Source organism: Parasteatoda tepidariorum, chromosome 2, assembly GCF_982258835.1.
Source record: "Parasteatoda tepidariorum strain Cologne lab strain chromosome 2, Ptep-v5.0, whole genome shotgun sequence".
NCBI lineage: Eukaryota > Metazoa > Arthropoda > Arachnida > Araneae > Theridiidae > Parasteatoda > Parasteatoda tepidariorum.
In genome coordinates, this window is record NC_141756.1 from 104,028,218 (window position 1) to 104,053,788 (window position 25,571).

The following is a 25,571-nucleotide window of genomic DNA, read 5'->3' on the forward strand; positions in this document are numbered from 1 at the left end:
TTCCTTAACATCTGTATATTTGTTTTTTAAAGAAAATATAATACTTGTCAAGCTCAAAGTATATTTTATTTATAAATAGAGTAAGACATGCAGCTAATTTAATATTATTTACTAGTAAAAAGGGATAGTATGCATATACGAGGCACATCCGGAAAGTAAGTTTCCTGAATTTTTTTAAAAAAGAAGAACTAACACTTTCAGGAACTTATTTATTGGCAAGTACAGCAATGTTTCAGTGAGTTTTTTAACAGGCGGCAGAGTTCTCCGGCAGAGGCATACAAAAATTGATCCCTCGATACGACAAGTGTCTCAATTCTGGTGGTGGCTATGTTGAAAAATAGCTGAAACATTGCTGTACTTGTTGCCAATAAATATGTTCCTGAAAGTGTGAGTTCTTTTTTTAAAAAAAATAGGGAAACTTTCTTTCTGGATGAGCCTCGTAGTAAGCATATCATATAGTAGTATGATAGTAATCATATCATATCATGACGGTATTTCTTTCTATCAAGCACCGTCCCGCAGTGGACTGATCGTTAAGATCACCAGCAGATAACCAAAGTCAAGCATCACTGACTGCGGGTGGTTGTCCACTTGGATTAGTCTGCATAGGGACCGAGGTTGTGCGGTATTGGTCCTTCTTAAACTGTTCTACCGTAAAGTGCTCGACTTCGCGTGCTGGTTGTCGGGCTACAGAAGAGGGGGAACCATCCCCTCTGCAGAGGACCAAAATTGCGATGACATGTCTTCGGATCATCCTCAGGGATGTTTCCCAGACTGTCGCCAATACCCCATTGTGCAGCTCTAGTGCGACGTAAATGAACAACTACAATTAGCAAGCACCAATATAATTATAAAAAGGCACTACGCTTTACCGTTGGATCCAATTATAAATATTTATGATATTATAATATTAATATATGATATTCAGAAATACTTTGTTAAAATATTTTTTCTTTTCTTAGGGAAGAAAAAAAGTCCTTTTAATCTATAATTTTTAATCTATCCGATATATCGTTAAAACCGTATTATACTACAACACCAAGCCGCTAAATTATAGACGACTTAAGGGTCGCTCAACGGGGCATAATAGGTTGCACCCCATGCAAATCCGTGGAAACGAATAAGAAGCTTGATTCCCCTTAAAGACAATGACAACTCTCGTGTGGTATTTATTAAACGCCAATCTGCTAATCCCGAAGCACAGGCTCAAAATCCGGTGGTGTGCAATATCGTATGCAAATAAAAAGACAAACTATTCATTAATTTTTTTTCTTCTTTTTTAAAGAATTAACCCTCTTTTTACATTATGGTAATTTTATTGTTGTTGACATTTGTAAAGTCAATATTTGCTTTAAAATAGAAGTAAACTCAATTTCTCAAAATACATAATGGCTTACCTTTAACTACCACATCAAACCACAAAATTATAGAATTATATATATTGTGGGGTTGATTGGTATCTTTGTTAGAGTCCCCACTTAAACTCTGAAAAAGAAATATAACTCTAGGAAAGCGTTCCACATGAAAATGTTTCCGAGAACGGGTTATAGGTTTCTTCATAAATAACACTAAGTTTAAATAAATAACTATCTTTATTAACATTTAAGAAACTCGAAAATTTAACTAAAACATTTTAACATATATAAAACTTAACCACTTTAACATGGAAGCAGCATAGAAATAAACTGCGAAAAGGTAACCGGCGAGAACATGCCGGATTGCTAGCTAGAACCGACGGGGAGAGAGAGAGCAAGCTGTGAGGATGCGGCCAAGTTATACCCAAAACATACTGTGCGCATTTTGCTGATTTCGCCCTTCACGCATATCTCCATTCAGGTATGAGGTTTACGTCAATTATCGGCTGCGAGCGACGTAGTCCAACGTCAGAGATTCGTAATTCGGACTTTGCATTTCAGACCGCAACGCCACAATATTAAAGCGCGAATTCAATGTCCGTGATATCGAATTCAAACAAGAAGGCTACTTATTAGTTAGTTTTATTTTATAACCGTCGTTGAACAGCAGACTCAATTTTTGGGTTTAAAACTACTCCAGCCGCAGCCTTGTAATTTTGAGCCCAGACAAGGGAACTTATGGATCAAGTATCAGGAGAAATTTTACTTCGTAAGGAACCTGATGAAATTAATCAGCATTTGCGTTACATGGAGTGGAAAACAACGAAATCCTTCCATGGTTCACCCGACTGCAAGGAGACTCTAACCCATGATCCGTTTACCACTGAGGATATTTGCGTCAGCACCGTGGTCGGTGCTTGCCGGTTGTGGAATTCGTATCGACCAGTCATCGCTGGGATTCGAACTCGGTCCACCTTATTGGAAGACGAACGCTCTATCCCTGAGCCATAACGGCTCGCACGAAAGAGTAGATAATTCACAATAAGGCCTAATTGTATCGTCAATATAACCTTTATAATAGAAGTACTACACTCATTTTCTAAATATTCATTTCGAGCTAGATCTTTTCTTAATATTAACTTATAATTTTAAAATTTAATCAGATATATTGTTTTAACGTACTAAAATACCACACAGAGTCACAAAACTATAAAACTATAGAATAATTTATATGCCATTAATACTAATATTACAAACTTTTCAAAAAAACATTTTTTTATTGAATTTCCTGAAAAAATAAAACAATGAAAATTGATATTAAGCAAACACAGATTTCATATAAGAATTAACCATATGCTAGAAATAATTTATAAGTGATCAGATGTTTACATTTAAAAAGTCCTACTGATTAAGTTCTTTTTCACTCGTAATTGTTTAATGAATTAACCTCACTTATTTATATTTGTATGCATTGGTGACCATGATCTATGAAGAATTCATGATTTTACAAAGAAATATAAAGATAACTTATTTTAATTTAAAGTTACGCGACAACAATCAGAAAACTAATCAAGCACGTCTGTTATTTTTATCAACATAGTTTATCATATTTGGCATTCTTATCAGTTTTGAAGCTTCGCTTGTTTATCAGTGTATCGTTTTTTAATGAAAGACGGAGGTGATCAAAATTCTTGGTTATAAATATGTGCTGTTAATGTTCCTGTTTCTAAATAGTGGATTTTATGTATCAAAGGATACATAATGTATAAAGGATGGATATGTATAAGGGATAAATTTAAAGTTATTGTCTTTATTGGTTTATTGGTGAAGAACTCTTTAAATTTGGAATGTTAACTGAACCAATCATGCATGAAAGTATCATGAGGTTGCTCTCGCAAGGAGATGAAGAATCACTTGAGTGTTTGAGTAACTTACTAAAAACGGTAGGTAATGAACTAGACCAGTGGTTTGAAACTGGCGGTCTGGGGGCCGCATCCGGTCCCCGAAGCCTTTTGTGTCACCAGCGAACTAAAATATATTAGCTGTCATTTTTTTTGCGGACAATTTTCGTAAAAAATCTATATGGGTTTAATGTACTTTTCTCGTTAATAAAAACCGAATTTCTTCGTTTCTGTAAAATTTATCATACCAACGGTGCAAAAAAAAAATTATTTCTCAGGTTTTGCATCCAAGAAAATATTTATTCAAATACAAAAATAATCGTGTATGTTGCTCTTTTTTATTTAATTTTTGTACTTTGTAAATATAATTTAGCATGTGTGTATCACAAATCTTCTCGAAGAAATTCTCCGATTTAACTTTTTGAAACCACTCATTTTGGACGAAAATATTTACACACGCATTTGTAAATTTTAAATTTAAAATGTAAATATCCATTCTCTGGTTTTTGCAGCAGACAAACCTCAATTTTGTCACTGAACATTTTGTGTTCTACTATGAAAGTTTTAATATCAACCTCTTTAAAGTTTCACATCTCAACAATTAGATACCTGTTGCACATTAATTGTTTAATACATTGGATGCTCATTAAAGTTATTGTAGCCCGAATGTTTTAATATGCAATTAAGTATTTTTAAAAATCTACTTCTTATTTTAAATTTATAATTCAATACTTTTGTTTTGTACAACTTAGTAAAAATATGACATTAATATTTAATGTTCCTTCAAACATAAAAGAGTCCTACACAAAATTTTGATTAAGTTGAGGCCCGCCATTTGATTTTTGTTTTTAATTGTAGCACCCCCCCCCACCCCTGCCTCATGTCAGTTGGAAACCCATGAACTAGACGATAAAAAGCTAAACGTTCGAAATAAAGTGTAAGTGTTCTTTGTTTTCATTTTGAACAGTGCTTTTATTTATAAGGAAAAGTGATGAAAATTATTCTTGTAACTAACTGCAAGTTTGAAGTTTTTAAAGATCTTCAATCTGAGTTATCCTACTGGGAAAGCTAGTCAAGCACCTACAGATATATTGAGCTATAAAACATTACAGAGAGTGTTTCGTAATGACCTCCCTTAATCATGAAAATATCTGATCAAAAAAGTGCACACGATATTAAAAATTTTAAAATTTATATTTAAGTGTTGAAAAAGCAAATACGTTGTTGAAATATGTTAAATAACTATTGGCAGAATAAAAATTTACCGAGACCAGTTTTATAGCCAGATATAACTTGAAGTGATATATATATATACTTTATTTTAGTGATTTTCATTTTTTTTTCTTTAATAAGAAATTAAATTCTCGATTTGTATAGGATAATTGTATCAGAAAAACAAAACGTGTTAAAATTGAGAAGTTTTTCTTGACATTTTTCTGTTTCAAGCTCAAGTTTTAAATATTTCAGTTCGTTATTAGTCCGAAGTTTATGAAGGTTCATAAAAAATAATCTTGGAAGGTTTGTGCAATTATTTTGTTATCAGATTTACAATCTATAATTAATCATATTTCATACTTCGTAATAAGAATTAAAACTTTCAGAGGTTTCAGGAACCAACAATAAATTACGGAAGAAAACAATTATTTTTGAACAACTTATGCCAGAAAATCAAGCAATAAGCTCTTAACTTATGCCGATTACTTTAGCTATTATTTGCAATAACTGCATAAAATTTAATAGACATAGCTTAAATATTTATTGTGATATGGGCATTTTTTATTTTAAAAAAAACTAATTTTTTTGTCTTACGTTTGTTTTGTTATAACTTTAAAATTATTTCATAAAATTAAACAAAATTTTCAGAGCAAGTAAAGAATAATTACAAAATTATTGTGTTGAAAAACTTGAAAAAAAATTGAGCAAAATATGACTATTTAAAATCGTTCTTTTATACTGCGCATGCGCGGAAAAAATTTACAAAAAAATACTTTTTTATAATTTCGCAGTGAATCGTATTTGGAAAAAAGTCTGTTTTGAATATCTTAGAAATTTAAAAAGTTTAAAGCAATTTTCTAAGTAGTTTTTGTGTTTTTTTAAAAAAAAGCTTAAATTGATAAGGGGTTTTTCACAAATTTTATTTTGTATTATTAAACAAGATATATTAAAAATGACACCTGTATTGTGGGGGATCATCTCTCAAAGAAGAATATTTTCTTCCGCCTGTTTTCTTTTCTTATACCATCACAATTTTGTTACCGGATGATTATTGTAAGGTATTAAAATTTATTATTAAATTGTGTCTTTTGGTATAAAAAGAAATTTGTGGAAAATCCCTTATTATTTTAAGTTTTTTCTTTTACCCATTGGCATTATTGTTTTGGATTTGATAGCGTCCGCACTTTATTTGAACGTCATCACACTTTTCAACTCTGCTCAAGAGTAATAGTAAACAGAGCGCATGCGTTGCTATGGCGACCGCTCTGTTCGACAATTTTTTTAAAATTCTTTTTTTTCACTTTTAATTTTGTTATTCGTTAAGTTGGTGAGTTTATTTTTGAGATATGAGACCATGCAGTGCGCATGCGTCGATATTGCATGCGTTGCTATGGCGATCGCTGCTGTTTGATAATTTTTTTAGAAATCTTTTATTCTTTTTATATTCACCATCAGTCATTCTTAATGTATTTACATAATAATAATTTAAAGTATTTTAGATTCTTTTTATTATTAACTTTTAATTGTCTGTCTTGACGGTGATTTTAATATAAATATGAATACTGAAGAGGGAAAAGTATTTTGTGACGTCTTGAAACACGTATACAGCCAGGATTTGAAAATCAATCCGAAGATAAACATCAATGGAGAGAGTTTTTGCAACCCATGATTTTAAATGTCGTGGCGTTTATCGGGGTTAAACCAGAAAAAAAAGCATTGGACCAATGGGTAACCAGTAATCGCAATAAAGCGATCACAATTTTTTTTTTTTAAATTTGTCTTATGATTAAAAATACAAATTATAGAACACCCCTTATCTTTTTTTAAAGAAATACAAAAATTACTTAGAAAATTGCTTGAAACTCTTTAAATTAAAATATTCAAACCAGATATTTTTTCAATTAGTTGCAAAACACGAGTCACTTCGAAGTTACGAAATTAATTTTTTTTAAATTTTTCCTATCGCCTGCACAGCGTAAAAGAACTACTTTAAATAGTCATATCTTGCGCATTTTTTAACGATCTTTTTTCAAATTTTAAAACAATAATTTTGTAATTAGTATTTAATTGTTCCAGAAATTTGCTTAATTTTATTAAATATTGTTAAAGTTATAGCATAATAAAACATAAGACAAAAAAAAATTTCTTCTTTTATACAAATGCCCATATTACCATAAATGTTTAAGTTAGATTTATGAAATTTAATACAGTTATTGCAAATAAAAACCAACGTAATCAATACAAGTTACAAGTTAATTGCTCGATTTTTTAGCATATTGTGACGCCAAATGATTTTCTGTTTTGTGCATGATTGCGCAATACTTTTCAATATAGATTTATAAATTGTTTCTCATGTATCTTTCATTATATTTCTTATTTATCTTTTTTTATGCTAAACTTTTCACTCCTTACCATTTAAAAATCTTTTGTTTATCATTTAAATAAATAAAAAAATTTTGTTTGATTAAAAAACCTTGGATAAATAAATTTCAAAAATGCGTTTTTGATTTGCAGAATTAGATATAAATATAAAAGCAATGAGTTTTAAGCATGTCATTTCTTTTAAAGAAAAATGAAAAAACTCAACTTCTTGTCATATTTTTTGCTTTATTTTGACAGTCTCTTTTTTTTCAGATGGAAGGTTATTTTACACAAATTCAGAAAATATTAGACAAACATTCAAACAATTCTAAGGTCAGATTTAAGTTGGAAGATGTTACAGTTTTAAAGAGGGTAAGTCATGAAATACCATATCAAAATATTACTTTTTTAAGTTTTGTATGAGTTTAGTGGAAAATAATCAATGTCTAGGAGACTCATGATGTGACGTATTTCAGAAATTAAATTAAATTGGAATTTTTCTCATGATCATAAGTCATTGAAACTAATTTTAAATTTTCTATAGCAGTCTTTTCTATTCATTCCTTTGGTTTTATTTTCACACTTATTTTAAATATAATTATTCAAAATTACAATCCATTTCTCTACATTCTTAATATATTAAGTAGAAGACTATGCTTCTTATTTACCGGCTTGCATTTCTCTAATTTGTGGACTGCAAGGTAATTGCAATTCTTTATAATAGCTGTCAACATTACTGGAATTTACACTGTTGTCACAATTTTCTCTTCAGAATATTGCGTAAAAAATTTAAATGATTCGGTCTCAAAAGTCAAAACGATAAGATATGATCTAGATAAGCGCATTATCTAACAAATGATATTTAGTTGCCTTAGTCCAGATTTTATTTTGCGTCCTTATTTTTTACTAAATAATAAATTTTAAAATTTTTTTTAATTGATAAATATTGTTATAATAGAATTAGATCCATTTGCCGGATAAAAAAAGTAACTTGCTTAAGCATAACTTATAGGAAAGATAAATTATTCTTCTATTTGCATATTCGAATAAGCAATAGATTTGTCCCCTCAGTATTTATATTCGTGTCGAATATAAATATTGCTTGTGCAAGATCATTTTTAAAATGAATGCAACAAATAAATTGCTCTTATAAATTCAATGAAGTAGTTAAAATATCATTTGTAGGGATTAATACAAGTAAGTTTGTAACGCAAGCAGATCTAATTAAAAATGCTCTTGATGATGGTTTTCATAATACATATTGGGAGAAACTTAAGCTCTTAGCATGAATCGTTGTACAATGTATTGTTCTATCCTAAGAATTGTTAATCACCCTAAAAGTTGTTATTATTATTTTGCTGAATATCATAAGAAATGCTGGAGGTTTAATAGAGGTAAACAAAGCTGACCAACTTAATTATTGGGGTTTCCTTCCAAAATTTGTGTCAGCACTTTTTTGAGAAAAATTGTAACACTGCCTGATTTTAAGGAAGGATTTGATGAATAAACTTGGAAGAGAATTGCTACAAACTACATACATTAAAGTTTATAAAATTAACTCTATTTTAGGAGTTTGTTAAAATTAGTTTTTGATATATTTTTTCTTTTTTTTTTTGTTATTTTATCTTAACAATACGATGCACATGGTTTTCAAAATCATTGTAGAAGGAAACCACTTTGCAAGAAACCATTGCCACGTTAACTTAGTTAATCTTATTTTGATGGTTCTTTTATATTCCTCTTAAAATAGACGTTTTACAATTTTTGACTTAGATTTTCGGATTTATCAAGGTTTTTTTATCTGAAGTTATGCGAGTTTTCGGAGGTTTTCTGACACAGCCAGTGCATACTCCTTATTCATTTTATTATCCATATACAAGGAATATAACCCATATACAAGGATTATCTCACTGTTTTTTAATATAGTCAATCTTTTATTAATTGTTTAATTACTGGAGTTGAGTGCATAAAGACTTGATGCAGAGAATATCAATTTATTTGTGTCCGACCATTTTTGACTAGATTTCTTCTAATTTCAGGAGGTTGTTGCAGTGTCAGTTGCAACCGCTCCAGAAGTCCCTCAAAGCCAAGCAGATGAACAGCCTCTATCTCCTGCTGCAATTGTAAATAGTGAATTACTTAATACTATTCCTCTGCCTGGGGAAACACTCTCTGACAATTCACCTCAGAGTGATATCTCACTAGTTGAACAGCAGAGTGATTCATCTTCAGTTTCACCTACAACTGAAAATGAAGACAAAGAAAATGTAGATGATCAAGCGCAGAATAAAATAAAACAATCAAATAAAATAAAATACAACTACAAAGAAGGTGTGTGTGTGATTCTTTTGATACTAATTATTCTTTGCAATTTGAAATCATTTGTTTATAAACCATGTGTGATTTTTTTTTATAGATCAATGGAGTCCTGTAAATAAAGAGGGGAATAAGCGATACGATAGGAATTTTCTTCTTCAATTACAATGCGTGCCTATGTCCTTAGTTAAACCTCAGAAATTGCCAAACCTAGATGTCATTAAAGACAAGGTATAATTATTATTCCATATATTGCACATACTAAAATACCTTTATTATTTTTCTTGCATAAGCGCAGGGATTTCTAAGAATTTCAACATCATTACAATATACACCGAAGAGCCATTACATTATGACCATCCTGCTAATAGCATGTAGGATCACCTTTAGCCCCCAAAACTGTTAGCACCCGCCGTGGCATTGATTCCACAAGGTGCTGATAGGTAGTCTGAGGTATCTGGTACCAAGCGCTCACCAACTGGTCCGGCAATTCCCTCACATTGCGAGGGGGTATCGTGGCAGCACGAATTTGGTTTTCCAAGTAGGACTACAAATGCTCTATTGGATTAAGGTCAGGTGAATTTGGAGGCCAAGACATGACTTGAAAGTCACTGCAATGTTCCTCGACGATTCGAACCTTATGACATGGTGCATTATCCTGTTGGTAAACACCATCCCCCGCAGGAAAAACTGTCGCCATGAATGGGTGAACCTGGTCTACAACTATGCTCAAGTAGTTTACAGACGTCAGGGACTGTTCTATGAGGATTATGGGTCCTAATGTGCCTCATGAAAACATTGTTCCTGGGCCAGAAACCATGAAAACCTGGGTGAGCCCATTGTTATAGATGGTCATAATGTAATGACTCTTCGGTGTATTTTATAGCATCATCAAAATTGTTAAAATTTTTTACTGTAAAGTTTTGAACAGTCTGTCTAGACAGTCTTTTTATATCATTTTTTTTAAAAAATAAGTAAATCTGAATTTATTTTTGAAGTGATGTTATATTTTAAACATTTTGACATTGTTTCCGTTACTTCAAAAACTCAGTTGTTTTAATAACGATAATATTTTTATGAATATTACAATGCTAAGAAGGAATAAGATATGTTGTAATGGTCAGTGTTAAAGTTAACCTTCATTGTCGAAATTCTAAATCAATTTTCTTGAAAGAGTTGCCCATCTCTTTAGCAATCATGCATAAGACGGTCATAAATTGAAATAAGATGTTATGAGTTTTTGTTTCTCAGAAATATTTTAATTATGGTTGTACAGGGTAATTCAAAATGAATATTGCGATTACAAAAAGCTATAACTATTTAATGAAAAATAATTTATCTATAAAACTTACACAGAATGTTGAAGGAACTTCAAAATTTTGCATACATGCATTACAGATTTTCTATGTGACTTCCTTTTGTCACACGGACAACCTGTAGGCGGTAGTCCATTTCAAACCATACATTTTGAAGCATTTGTGCAGTCACCGACGCAAGCGCATTGCGTCGCAGCCTTCTTGTTACGTAAATGCGTCAGTAATAAGAAATTTTCTCCATATGTTGCTTTTACTTAATGCGTGGAAAAATGAATTAGAAAGTTCTCTCAAATAACAAAAATATATAAAAATGTAACTGTACCAAATTTCATTCACAAATTAAAGTTAAATACTTCTTCCATTTAGCTACTTCTTATATACACTAGGGAACAAATTATACTAGAACAGTAATAAAAAAAATTTGTCCAAGATCCTCTGTGTATACTTTAACGGTATTATGTCAGCATCAGTAATTATTAATTTTAATCTGTATCAATTATGAAAAACTTCAACATTTTATCCTTGTATTTAACTTTTAGCTTTGCTTTTAAAGCTTCTCGTGTTAAGTGTATCTACAGTCTAATTTATATACACAATTTACATTGAGAAATATAATTTAAAAATCTTTGCTTTTATAAGTTCTGTATTGTTTACAAAGTAACATTCATAAGGTAGATGCTTAGATAATAAAGAGTTAATCCATATTATTTTTTATTTTTATTTCATATATATTTTTTATTATTATTTCATTATAATTTTTTTTATTTATTTAATAGCCTCATGTACATAAGTTGGGCAGACCAAAGTTATTGCCTGTACTGTCTATCTACCGAGATCACTTTTGGCCAACTTTAGCTCGGAGAGGTGTACCAAGAATGGTATGTTCAAATATACTTTATGTGCATATATCTCATATTTTGTATGGCACATTAGAAGTGCTGTTAATGCTCAATTGACATGTTTAACAAATGTTGACTATCTTCTTTTGTGGTACAATTTAGAAACTTAGAGATAAATAAATAAGATAAGAGATACAATAATTAACTCTAAATCAGGAAGACCTGAATTCCAGATCTATATGAAATACAAGAAATATTCAACTAATATAAAAGGAATTATTTTAAGGAGCAAAAACTTAATATTGCGTTCAAAAATAATCTTGATATAAATAGTGATTTAGGAATAATTTCCATTTTAATACAGGGTTGGGATGGCCTTGGCTGGTGGCCCATGTCCAAAAGGTCACGAGTTCGATTTCTTCCGTGTTCAAAATGGCGACTGATTCTCGCTAAAATCTGTCGGGGTCACAAAGTCCTCCAAGTACCCATAAACCATACTTCTAGGAATACTGGATCGAAGATTGATCTTACTCTGGTTCAGTTCAAAATGACGAGTTGCTGATGGATGGTGGATAAATGCGTCCTCCTCGCTGTGAAGTAGGCTGGATGGTCCTCATGGATATTTCCCAGACAGTCGCCAATAACTCATAGTGCAGCTTTAGTGCGACTTAAATAAAAGTTCCGTTCCGAAACAGTTTACTACAATTGAACTTCGATTCATCGTTTTCCCATATGTATCGTCTCTTTTTCCGTTCCCGTGAGAAACGCTATGCGATAAGAAAATAATGTTCATATTACCCGTTTAGAATGTTTCTGAAACTAAAAGATCTATCGCGCTTCTATCGTAAAAAAATTTCACCTACACATGACTCTTGGTGGATTTCTTACATTTTGGGGAAAACATCAACGTTTGATGTATAATTCTTCAGTTGCACAGTGGGCCAGCATCCAAGGTTTTGTGGCCAAAAATAGTATTTCGATAAAATTTGTTACAAAATTTGTATTGAGGGGTTTTTATGTGCAGGTAAATTGAATTCATAGTTAAAATTTTGAAATAAACTAAAAATACCCGAAAAACAAAATGGCGGCTGAAATATGACGAGCAAAAATTAAAAAAATACTATAGTACGTTTAAATAATTAAATATAGCAATGAAAATATAATAATTTTCGTAATTTTGTTGCTGTTGTTGTTGTTGTTAATTTACGTCGCACTAGAGCTGCACAATGGGCTATTGGCGACGGTCTGGGAAACATCCCGATCCTAAGACATGCCATCACAATTTTGATCCTCTGCGGAGGGGATGGCACCCCCGCTTCGGTAGCCCGACGACCTGCGTGCGAAGTCGAGCACTTTACGGTAGCACAGATTAACGAGGACCAATACCGCACACCCTCTCGATCCCTACGCAGACTGATCCAAATAATCACCCACCCGCACACTGACCGCAGCCAGTGATGCTTGACTTCGGTGATCTGCTGGGAACCGTGTCTTAACGATCAGTCCACTGCGGGACTCGTAATTTTGTATTAAAAATGAAAAGCCAATTATATTTCCGAAGTAATGTTACAAAATAACGCGAATTAATTACAAACTAACGTGAAAACATGAAAAAAAAAAAACATAATTTTTGTTTTTCGATATATTTAGTCCACCTCTGCAATACGGGCAAAATGGGGCAGGTTTTTTCAAAAGAAGAAACATCAAAGAAGACAGCAAAAAAAAGTTTAGCTAATTACCTCGTGGAACTTTTCGGAACTAAGTTTCGAAAGTCATTCAAACATTGTAAAATGTCAAATGATAAGATATAAACTTTAAGTTTGTCAAGAGTATTAACTAATCCAACAAATTGAAAAATTGTACTATAATTTCAGACTAATTACTTTGATAAAAATGTAACAGTAAGGTGAAATTCCTATATATATTTCTGAAAAAAAAATTTAAAAGTTACATTTAAAAAAAAAAAAATTTAACGTATTTTTCATTACATTGTCCTCTCGTCGATCCAAAAAGTAAATTACAATGTTTGGAATGATTATGAATACTTAATTTGGGCTATATTAAAACTGCCTACACATATTTTAGTTGAAAATTTAATTTTTGACTTTTGGCCAAAGATCATGGTCTTCTGGTCCACAGTGAGTTGATAAAAACACAGAAACTTGTGGCGGGATGTCAGTTGGAAAACTGGTAGCAGAAACCGAAGAAGTGCAAAATGATATCGATGAAACAGAATCACAATCAGTGCAAATATTTGGTGCCTTTGAAGCATTAAGAAGCTTTCTATCTTTGCACTAATTTATAGAAAAAAGTTGGAAAAAAAAGTCGAAAATTTATTTTTGTGTTGAAAAGAAAGTGTTCAAACCAAACTTTTTTCCATATTTTAAATAAATACATGCGCTAACTCGTCTTCCTTTTGCACAAAAAATATTTTTCCATTAAGTGCGTAATCTCTTCACTTAAAATTTTTCATACGTATTGTAAATTTATTAATTTTCGAGTCCATCACTTCTTTATTACTTATCATTCGTTGTAGTTATATGTTAAGCAGCATTCGATTTTTTCCCGTATATATCGTTCGCTTAATTCGTCACTTAATCACAACGATCCCTCGAAGTTCTACTGTACTTAGTTAATTATTGCATACATGTGCAATTGTCACTTAATCACAGCGATCCCTCGAAGTTCTATTGTACTTAGTTAATTATTGCATACATGTGCAACTGTCACTTAATCACAGCGATCCCTCGAAGTTCTACTGTACTTAGTTAATTATTGCATACATGTGCAACTGCTATTTTCAAGCTCATACAGACTTAAATTTATGTTGTTCTAAGCATTCTTGCATTGAGGTAGTAAGACTTTAGTTCTTTACATACTACTTTTCTTTTAGTTTTATTTGAGATATAAAGTTAAGTATAGAGATAATTCTTCCGCACTTTAGAAAGATCGGTTTCCTAGAAGGGACGAAAACAATCCTAAAGCCATCAAACTTACTCAAAAAGAAGCTGAACCTGAAGCACATGAGGAACAAGAGAGTCCCCAGAACGTTCCCTTTCAAAAAAGAGTACCTCATGACCAAGACAGAAGTAAAAATATAGGTGTGTAACTTTTTGTTAAAACTCCAGAATGCGTTTCATGCTGAAATATGCATATGTTGTCCATATTCTGATTTATTTTATTTATATTTTCTTATTATATTTGAATTTTGCTATGTTTCCTTGTTTGTTTTAGTTTAATACGGGAATTTGTAACGTTGCTTCGCACAACGAGGGGGGAAAAAACGAAACTCCAAGAATAATTTTTAATCTTTAAATGATCGTATTTTCACAAATTAAGACTCAATCTTAATGGTTCGATGACCTAACCTTAAATATACTAATTATTTAGTGCAGACGATATTTTCAGTTGCACTGTTAGAAATTTCTCGAAAAAAATGGTTAAATAACAATTTATTGAACGGTTATTTCACCATATTTCATCGAAACAGTCGAATAACCATAAATAAAATGGTAATCAAACTGTTAAGTTTGAGAAAAACTGTTTATTAACTGTTTTCACCTAATATGGTTAAACAACCAGGATTTTATCGTCCCTACTAGAACCACCTGAACTAATCGCACCAACTAATGAAGCTGCTTAGTTTCCTGCAACTGCGTACATATCATAGCCGAGTGGGTTTGTCTGTCAATCTCGTGTCCGGCAAAACTGGAGTTAGAGTCCTAGTGTTGACACCACAATATTTCCTCCATTCCCTTCAACACATGAAGAGTTTCCAGTGTCCGGCACTCTCCCATGCCTTATGAAAAGCCGAACTCCTATGTCTAGTTAAATAAATATTTTTCTTTTTAAAGTTTTTGAAAAATGCTAGTTGCAAATGGTTAAAAAAACGTATAATTTTGTATTCATGGTTTCATAACCATATTTTTTGTAAATGGTTTAAAAACCATAAAAGAAAAAAAAAATTTTACCGTAAGCTTTACGGTTAATCTGATGAACAGACAGCTGCCAGTTATTATACCATATTTTTGGAATGAAATTCTTAACAGTGTATGATATCTAACAAAAAACGTACTTATACATATCTTTGATACATAACATAGTACATATATTTAGTTATTGTTTTCGACCGATTTGAGTTTAATACGGGCCCAAAAAACATGGAGGGTAGTACCAGTTTAGGTTCAGTCGGTCCAGTTAACTTGGTTCAGGAGAAGAGTCGAAAGTTTGAACCCTTTTTAAGTTAATTATACTTTTTTGTGTATTTCACCATGTTTCGAAAACTTTTTAAGTGAATAAAAAAAATTGCACAATTACAAAATTCCTTTATAAAAAAAAATTCCATGCAAAAATAATTTTTAATAATTACTTAGTATTATTTACTGTTTTATTTAATAATAGTTGAAGAATTTTGTAAAGTATACGATTTTTTGCATTGTTTTAAGAAGTGAAATTTTGCTTGGCAAAGTATACAAAATTTAGAAAAATAGTTTCTGAGTTATCAAATTTTTAAAAAGAAGTAGTGCATTTAAAATTTGATTTCACAAGAATTAATTCAAATGCAGTCTTTTGTTATGTAAAATAACATTTTTTAAAACAGTTTAAACATTTGTATACCTCGCAGGGCAAAGTTTTTTCGATTCTTATTAAAGGAAGTAATAAATGATTATTAAAAATTATTTTCTGTATATAATGAACTTTCGATAAGTTAATTTTATAGTTATGTGCGAATTTTTTTAAATTTGTTTAAAAAATTTCCGAGGAGTGGTGAAATACGCAAAGAGGAAACATCAAGATGTAAGGGGTTCAAACTTTATTACCGTTGATCAAACTATGCGATCTGCTAGTTGATCGGGACTTTTTGCAGATATAAAGGGGAACTGACGCGACGGGGCCTTCTGGACCCTTCCAGTCTTTCTTAGAAGTCTTTTTTTTTTCTTATAATAATAAATGTGGCTAAATTTTTAACATTGAGTTGGAAACAGGCACTTATTATTTATCTTTTGAAAAAGTATTTCATTTCAAGTAAATAATAGTTAGCGTGATTTCAAAACTACTTTTCTGAACCTTATTTTCCCTCGTTCTCTTTTAGCTCAAAACATTTATATATCTTAAGAGCACTTGATGGCACCTCCATTTAATATACAAATTATTTTTCTGAACCTTATTTTCCTTCTTTCTCTTTTAGCTGAAAACACTGAAATATCTGAAGAGAGGTTGACGTCTTCTACAAAAAATATAAGTAGCTGTTGTATTGTTGATCCTAAAAAACTTGCACTGACTAAGGTTTGTTTGTTTTGTAAATAGTATATTAATTGTTTAATTAATCCAGTTGTAATGACTTCATTTTCAACTCATTATGTGTGAAACTTCTTATCTGAATCGCAGGCCATCTTCCTTTTTTCTTCGCTTTTAGTTGGAAAAAAAAGTTTTGTCCATCATAATTAGTGAAGAGCAGATACTAGAATAAGATTTTCCTTAAATAATATTGTCTCTGATGAAACTCTTCAGACTAAGAAGCTTTCCCTCTTTAAATATTTTCTTCATCAAAAAATATTTTATGTAATATTGTGATCTAGTTCGAAATGCCTTAATTATTGTGTTTTTTTTTAAATTTAAAATTGTTTTTCTTCTTAAGCAAAACAATCTTTTTTTCTTTTGAAAGAAAAGGAATGCGATTATACACACGTTTCGTGATAACGATTTATACATCTAATTATAATTTGTCTTATAATCAAAATTCATTGAGCAAAAATATTATATTAGAAGAAAACTTAAAAATTTTAATTTTGTTTTTTGAAGCTTACTGATGTCGACAGCATAAGGCTTGGACCAGGAAGAGCGATGCAAAGTTCGAGTGGAGGTGAAATTGACTGTAATTCAGGCTCTAGTCCTGAGAGGGCAGCAGGTTGCATTCTATTTATTTTACTGATATTGAATTGAAAACCTGTTAACATTGTAAATCTTTGATTCCTTCGTATATAATTTAAAATTCTTGTTGATAGACGATGTTCGCTTTTGGAACAAAGCGATTGAAAATTTCTATTTTGGATTGTAGGGTCATTTTTACTTGATACATCTACTTGGTCATCTGATAAGTTCTTTTTAACCCTGAAACAGTTTCGTTTTTATTGGGTAAAATAATTTGATTTCTCGGTTCCCAGTTCACCGCTGAATCAGTCTTCACCGAAATCTAATCTCTCTTTCTAATTTTTTTGTTACTTTCGTCATCAATTTAAGCTAGTGCTTTTAATAGAAAGATATAACGGAAAAAATTTTTTTAACATTAATTGAGGAAAATTCATTTAAAGCAAAGAAAATAAGAATAAATTTCTGGACCACTTAAAACTGCAATAAAATTCAAGCAATTTAATGATCGAAAGAAAAATCAAAAGTTCATAAATGAAATTGACCCTTTCCGCACTTCAAATTTCAACTCTTTAGTTGCATTTCTGCCGTCTGTTGGACGGCCTGCATGATATTATTTACTTCAAGTTTAACAGTTAAAAATTTAAAACTAATTATTGAATGTAATTTTTTTAACCGACACACTCCCTGATTTTTTTTCCAACTCACTTTACCGAACTTTAGTTTCTAAGTGTGATTTCGAAACTATTTTTTTTTTCATTCTTTCTCTTTTAGCTCAAAACTCTGAAATATCTGAAGAGGACTTGATGTCTTCTACAAAAACTGAAAGTGGCAATAGCAATGATGATCCCAATGAATTAAAACTGACTGAGGTATATTTGTTTCGTTAATTGTTCATTTGTTCCTGAACTAATCAAGTTGTAATAGTTTTTGTTCAACTCATAGTACATGAACTCTTGTCTAAATTGTAGACTAACTTCACTTTTATTTTTCATTTTATGATATTTTATCTGGTTTAAGTAACCCTCAGACCTCAGATTATACGTAACCTTATGTGGTAAGTGCCACATAAGGCTACGTATAATAACCCAATGGTGGAAAGATTTTAAACTTCCTTGAAGAGATCAAATTAACACCATACAACACAATTTAATTAAATAATAATATAATGTAGTATATACTATAAAATAAAGTACAATGTACACTTAGACAAAAATGGCAATTACATAATTTACTATTAAATAAATTACATAACTGATGCACGTTAAAATTATGTCGAGTCGCAAAGTTCTCCATGTTCCCATAACAAATCAAAACCTCTGGGAGTACTGGATTGGAGATCGGTCATCTCTGATTCAGGTCAAAATTACGATCTGTGGATGAATGAATGGATGTATGAATGGGTCCGCCTTATAAACAGGTGTGAAGTATGGTGTGGTGAAGTCGAATTCTTGGCCATAGATGGCGCCACTGAAAAACAAGAATTGCACACTCTGCAGTAAATTTGCTCGACTTCACCAAGCAGGCTTGCCTGTGTGGCAAGTGGCATTACAATCAACCAACCAATATTGAAGTACAATCCCCAGCAATGTGTATCAGCAATCAACGGAGCAGCATGGCCTCGGGTAATATGCTCCTGCTGAAATAAATTCACGGCTGACTACAGTTTAGAAGTCTGTGATGATAATCGAAGTTTTGTTTGTGATGATGATCGAAATTTTTAATCAAAGTTGCAGATTAAGATCATAGATCGGCGCGTACAGCGCCATTTTTTGATACTTGTTGATGTTTTATAATTTTGCGTTCTTTATATTTAGAGTTTATGTTTACCGGACACTCATCAAACTTATAATAAACTATGAACTTATTATGCACTAAATTTATAATAAAAATATCGAATTACTGTTTAATAATTGTAAAACAGCTCATACGTTAAGACGCAAATTTAAATATGTTTATTATGAAATTTTCATTTATAGGATATCATAGGGTTACGTTAAAATAAAAGAGTACCGCATTTAAGCCTTTAATTCGGAATAACCATTAATCCACAGTCACTTTTCACACTACACAATTGATTCCAAAAGTCACTTTTAAATACTGTGTTTTGTAAATGCAAAAAAAAGAAAAAAAAAGGTTAAAAAAAAAACAGTGACGATTGTCGAAACTCATATCTAAAATCCTCTACCAATTAGAAAACGAAGTTATATATGAATGTCCTTGCTGTGGAAGATGATTACAATAGATGATTACAATAGACTTAATAAAGATTACAATAGATTTAGTCAAGCAATTCTGAACAGTGGGGAAGTAGAAAATACAAGCAATGAGAATGAAATATTATTATTAATTTTGAAATAGAAGAGAGATAATGTTTACGTGAACTAATTAAGCAATTAAAGTAATTTTTTATTCTCATTAACATAATCTAATTACTAAAGCCCGGATTTTGATGACTTTTGCATTTTTTTGCATTTTTGGACATTCTTTGTTCTTTAGAGCATTTTTTTAGATTTATAGGGCATTTTTCTTTAAATTTTTCGGCGTATTTTGCATTTTAAAGCATTTTTTTAATTTTTTGTTAATTTTTTCCAATTTTTATTATTTTGTTATAATTTTTTATTATTACACTGGCTTCCAAACAATGAAGAAAATCTCTAGGATATTAACAGGTGAAGCAACATCTTTTCAAATTGAAGAATAATTGTCAGTAAGTGAGACCGTCTTTTTCACGTACGCACCAATAACATCAGTAGACGTTGAAAGAAGCTTATCCAGGTATAAAAATTTACTTTCAGACAAGAAACTCTCGTTTACATTTCAAAATATCAAAGAAAATTTAATAATCCACTGTAATTCTGATATTTAGTAATATTATGAGATGGAAGTTGTTATATTCATTAAAGTTTTTATACAAAATGAAAATGTTTTGGAGTCAATATATTTTCCTTTTTTTTGTTATTTTAGGATATAAAACATATTTTTCAAACTTTAATGAACAAGTATTGCATTGCTTTATATTTTTTGAAACGACTCATAATAATTTTAAAGAGTATAACATTGTTTTAGTTCAATATTTTTACTTTACTTAAGTCATGTCATAAGGCATTTTCAGCGCAATTTTCGCATTTTTAAGGGCATTTTTCGCACTTTTTAAGGGCATTTTTTGCACTTTTTAAGGGCATTAATTGAGATTTTTTAGGTCATCAAAATCCGGGCTCTACTAATTACCAAAAAACAAATTTAATTTAATAAATGGCCCGAGTACATGCTTGCTAACGTTTTCAGCTTCAGCCGAAATTTTTTTCTTAAATATCTAAAGTTGCAGCAATTTTCATAATTTAACATTTTAATTAAACTATTTTTGAATTCCATGGTAATAAATAATCTTTATTAAAATTTTAGTGAGTATGTGGTAATATTTTTCAAATGCTGGTGAAGTTTTAAACACATATTGTTACGCATATGTTATTTTAAATATCACACATTTTAAAGCAAAATTTTCCAATTTATAACTTTATACGTAAGCTGTTATGATTCATAATACATTTTGTTAGTTGTTGAAAATGCTCATTAATTCGTAAAAATATCATTTCAGGTCACGTTTCTTTGCGTTCAATCTGTTCACGTTGCTTAATAATGATGGTTAATCCATTAAACAAACATAAACTTTAATAAAAGTAATTTCCTGGTTACGCATAAATAAAATGTTACATAGGTGCACGACCCCAGGCAACGTGCGTGCTTCGATCGTGCATTCAGGAGAGAGAGTGGCGTCATGTGTCGCCAAAGTTCGAAGTTGAAGTTGTGGTTTTTTGTCTGTGGCTCGCGTAGCGCCATCTAACGTTTAACAGATAGAGCCATGGTTGAGCTCAGCCACAACCTTATTCGGGAGGGTGGACTGAGCCTGGTTATATTGAGACAAATACATTAATTAATGACATAAATGGTCGTCAAGACATCAAAGAAGCTAATCAAACAATAATGACCAAAATGCTTTTTCATGGTCAATTTTAGTTTAAAATGATCCTTCCTTATTTTGAAAAGAAAAAAAAATTGACAAATCAGGTTAAAATTTTACAATATATCATGCAAATTACTTCGAAACAAAATACAACATGTGTGTACTCATTTTATGCAAAATTTATCGATCTACTACAATTTTTGAATTGTGAATTTTTGCAACTTTCACTGAAGAATTCTTTTAACACTATAAAACTTAATACACTTGATATTTTCAACGAGTTTGTTTATTTCTGTGTCAAAAATCTGTCTGTGTCAATTTATCATGATCATATAGGACTTTGAAAATTATTATTCATTTTGTTAAAGTATATAGTGCTTAAAAAGTACTGAAAAAGTACTTATTTTTTGTTGAAAGATTTGGCTATGCACTCTGATTTAGTTTTTTATTACATTTACTTTTCACAAGTGCTTCATTTTTTTTTCTAGCAATATGCTTTTACTCAACAATTGTCTACTGTTCCAAGCAATACACCTCATGATATGAATAAGCAGGTTGCTGCAGATCAACCAGGAATGTATACTAACTCTGGTGGAATGCCTACTGCTCAGCAGCACCATCAGTCGATGGCAGGTCCAGTACCTAACCCTCAGCCTGCTACTTTAGCACAGCAGGGTCAACAGATGTATACTAAACCTATGCCAATGCCGGTAAGATAGAAATAAATCTTAATTTTATAAATTGTGGGAATATATAGATTCAAACCAAGTTTTTTGAATAATTGTTCTTGAACAGTGATGGCTCAGGGGATAGAGCGTTCGCCTTCCAATTAGGTAAACCGGGCTCGAATCCCACCGATGGCTGGTCGATACTAATCCGCATCCAGCTTGCACCACCGACCACAGTGCTAACATGAAATATCCTCAGTGGTAGACGGATCATGGGTTAGAGTCCCTTTGCCGTCAGACTAACTGTGGGAGGTTCTCGTGGTCTTCCTCTCCATGTTACGCAAATGCAGGTTAGTTCCGTCAGGAAGTCCTCCACGAAGGCAAATTTCTCCCAATAATTGATCCAGGAGATCCCTTGTCTTCTGGATTAGGTTCAAAATTACAAGGCTACGGAGATGAACATTAGTTGTCTTAAACTCAAAAAAATTGTGTCCGCTGTTCAACGACTGTTACAAGAATAAAATAGTTCAAGTTGAATAACATATTTAATCACTTAAATGTTTATCAAAATGTAAGCCTGCCTGTCTGTTCTAAAACTGTTGAAAGTAATATAAAAAGTAGCATTGTCATTTGAATTTAACCTAAAATTCAGAACAGATTATATATAGTTTTAATGTTGTTCATTATAAAGTACTCGATTTTTATTTATGCGATTACTTAAATTGTTTACTATTATGCAACCTTTTTTTAGTGCTTGTTTTTAAATTTTGATACATTAATTTTGATACATTAATTTTGATACATTAATTTTGATTTACATTCTTTTTTTTCTCAATGCCCACCTAGTTAATGACCCAGGTCATACAGGCAGATTTGTTGGCCACTCTTTCAGGGGCACCATATTAGGAGGGCCAACGTTGCTCCCACAGTAAGGACTGAAGTACAGTAAGGACAGATAGTAAAGAACATTCATGCCTTGCCCGGGATTCGAACCTAGAGCCTTTCTGATGCAAGGGCAGTCCCCTAACCCCTACACAGGCCGGTCGGCTGATTTACATTCTCGACGTGTTTATTTTCTCTTTCACTGTATTACTGTTTTTTAAGAAAGTTCGATTTTCTATTTATCAATAATATTCCTGATTCATGTAATTTCACTATCATTTTATTCTTCTTTTTTATCAACTTCTATTTTTGAGCTGCTGATGACAGAAATTTAATTCGTGCTATCTTATACTATAAATATATATATCATAGAATTATTGAAAAAGGTTATAGTTTCACTGCCTTTCTGGAATCCTAGGCTTGGCGACATAATTCGATAAATAAGGAAAATATTCGTTCTTGAAAAAGAAACAACTATTTGACGTTGCAAGAACATTGGATTTAATTGGACTACTAAAAGTGGCACGTCTTAGCCTGAAATGCACTTAACTAATCAAAAGCGAGATAAATAATTTTTACTTTTGTTTCGCTGTAGAAGAAAATCGTCAGCGAGAAACAATATATATTATTAAGTATTTATTATTACTTCAAATGTGAACAGAAAGGCATATATTTGGTACGATATTTTGATATCATTTTTATTAATTCTTATTTATGGCTAATTGATTATTCAAAAATTTTTTTTTCATTTCCCACGATATAAGGAAGCAAGCAAAAGAAGGCTGTGCAACATTGTTTCAAAAGTTGGCGATGTTGATATTTGTTTAGGTTTAGAGCTTGGCATCCATTTGGCGTGCACTAAATTCAAGCAGGCTCTCTCCATAGATATAATGGTTTTTTCTTAATTTGCAACAGAGCATAGACATTTACATTTTAGAGTTGCCAGATACTTCAGAGAATCCCTCAGTGTCAGCCCATGCAGCACAATTTATCCATTAGACGTTCAGAATTCGTCTACATGATCCATTAGATGTCGTGGATGAAATATCGGCTTATACTAGACGTTTCCCTACAGCTTATTCATGGATAATTCACAATGGCTTAAATTAAGACGTCTTATAGATAACCATAATAGACGTAATGAGAATAAAACAAACGGTAGACCTTAAGAGGCGTCTACGAAACAACAATCCAAACGAGTCTCTCAGAATGTTATTCATAATGGAGAATTAGAATTAGACTTAGGATTGAAACGAAATGATTATCTTAATGAATTTTTCACATTTAACAGATATTATTAACAATTATTTACAATTCATACATAATGCGTTCGAAATAAATTTGGCATCAAATATTTACAATTCGTATAGCACAAAAACAAAATAAAAAGAGCGAAAAGAAAAGCAATTCCAAAATTAAGAATGAAAATGTATGTCAAAAATTTTGACCTTTTTTTCTATGTTCGCCTTAACTATATTTACTTTCACAAAATGATTCGAAAAAGACTCAGTCATAAGTTGAACCTCTCTGTTGGATATTGTATAATTTCTTTGAATAAAAAGAAATTGTTTCCCACCCCTCCCCCCGAGAACGAACCACCTTAAAGAACCAGATTTACTTGTGTACCCAGGAATGGAACGCATTTACAAAGTTGCTTGCACAATCGTTTGTTCTGCTTTGAAGAAGGAATTTTCTGTATTCTCGTTCCATTTCAATGTTTCGATTCTTGAGCATTGGACCAAGTTTTCTTCCTATTCTTATGTCCGAACGAATAAGTAATAAAGATGGGAGAAATATAGATTTGCTATAAAAGTTAAGCATTCTTACAAACCAGCTTAGTTGCATTAGTGTGGTCGGTAGAAGAGTCAGTAACTCCTGGTATTCGATCGAAAAAAGGTTTCGATTCTATTTTCGGAAAGTTTAAAGTCTAAAGCATTTAGAGAACTTTTTCCGGAAGCGCATTTTGCGAAATTGATGCAAAGGCCCGTTATTTGTAAAATAAGGTTTTGATATGTGCCAAATATTTATTAAGATCTTTTGAATCAATTAAAATGTCAACCACGAAAACGTTAACACCAGATAAATCTCTTTTTACCACATCCATGAACCTTTGGACTGTGGCTGATGCATTACATGGCCAAATTGCAACTTTCAAATAACTCAAATGTTGTACAGATAGCCGTTTTCGGAATATCAGCAGTGTTAATCGGCAATTTATGATACGCTTTAATAAGATTGACAAAATATTTTTGCACGATGCAATTAAGATGTGGAACCACTATAAGAATCTGATATTTTTCTTTAACGGTTTGAGTACTCAAAGAACATTAATATCCCTCGGGTATAAACTGCAGCGTTCCCTTTTTAGACACTATGTGAAGTGGGGATGCTTAGTTACTTCGTGAAGTTCTCATATGGCCCAATCAGATCATATCTTACAACTCAGCTTTAGCTATTTTTAATCTATCGAGAGCTAATCAACGCGGTTTTACTGCTGCTGGCTGTTTCTATGTAATGCTGTCTTATGCTTTACCGGTTGATCGGAGTGGAGTAAGATGTAATACTGGGAGATTCAACTTACAGTGTAGGATACACAGAATCGCCCAATATCGTCTTCACTGTTTCGTTAACATTTCCCATTGATTGTAATTTTGTTTCTTAATCTTATAGTCATTTGTTCCGGAGGTCCGGAACTAACTAAAATAACGAAAAAAAGTCTGCTCCGAGAATGTAGCACTGTTTGCTATGAGAAATGTCCAAGAATTAACCTTTCTTAGTTTACAATGTCTTTTTTGTCCGCAAGCATTAATTGGTGATGAGTAGGAAGTGAAAATAGTTTGCTGAGTAGGATTTCTTTCTTTATTAGTTATTTGCTGATAGAATTGA

At 31.5% G+C, this 25,571-nt stretch overlaps 1 protein-coding gene across 4 annotated transcripts in view; it reads left to right on the forward strand.

Annotated features, from left to right (window-relative positions):
* The first annotated feature begins 2,981 nt into the window (after positions 1 to 2,981).
* Positions 2,982 to 25,571, forward strand: part of LOC147815969 (eukaryotic translation initiation factor 4 gamma 3-like) — a 57,099-nt gene continuing 34,509 nt past the window's right edge. For 2 of the 4 annotated variants that reach the window (XM_087157931.1, XM_087157933.1), the window contains exons 1-11: positions 2,982 to 3,298; positions 4,115 to 4,193; positions 7,106 to 7,204; positions 8,872 to 9,163; positions 9,249 to 9,379; positions 11,241 to 11,342; positions 14,248 to 14,404; positions 16,492 to 16,589; positions 17,106 to 17,211; positions 17,946 to 18,043; positions 21,624 to 21,845. In XM_087157931.1, coding sequence (XP_087014057.1) covers positions 7,106 to 7,204; positions 8,872 to 9,163; positions 9,249 to 9,379; positions 11,241 to 11,342; positions 14,248 to 14,404; positions 16,492 to 16,589; positions 17,106 to 17,211; positions 17,946 to 18,043; positions 21,624 to 21,845 — 1,305 coding nt within the window. In that variant the 5' untranslated portion in view covers positions 2,982 to 3,298; positions 4,115 to 4,193. The remainder of the gene's footprint in view (positions 3,299 to 4,114; positions 4,194 to 7,105; positions 7,205 to 8,871; positions 9,164 to 9,248; positions 9,380 to 11,240; positions 11,343 to 14,247; positions 14,405 to 16,491; positions 16,590 to 17,105; positions 17,212 to 17,945; positions 18,044 to 21,623; positions 21,846 to 25,571) is intronic. The other 2 variants (XM_087157930.1, XM_087157932.1) reach the window with 2 other exon arrangements.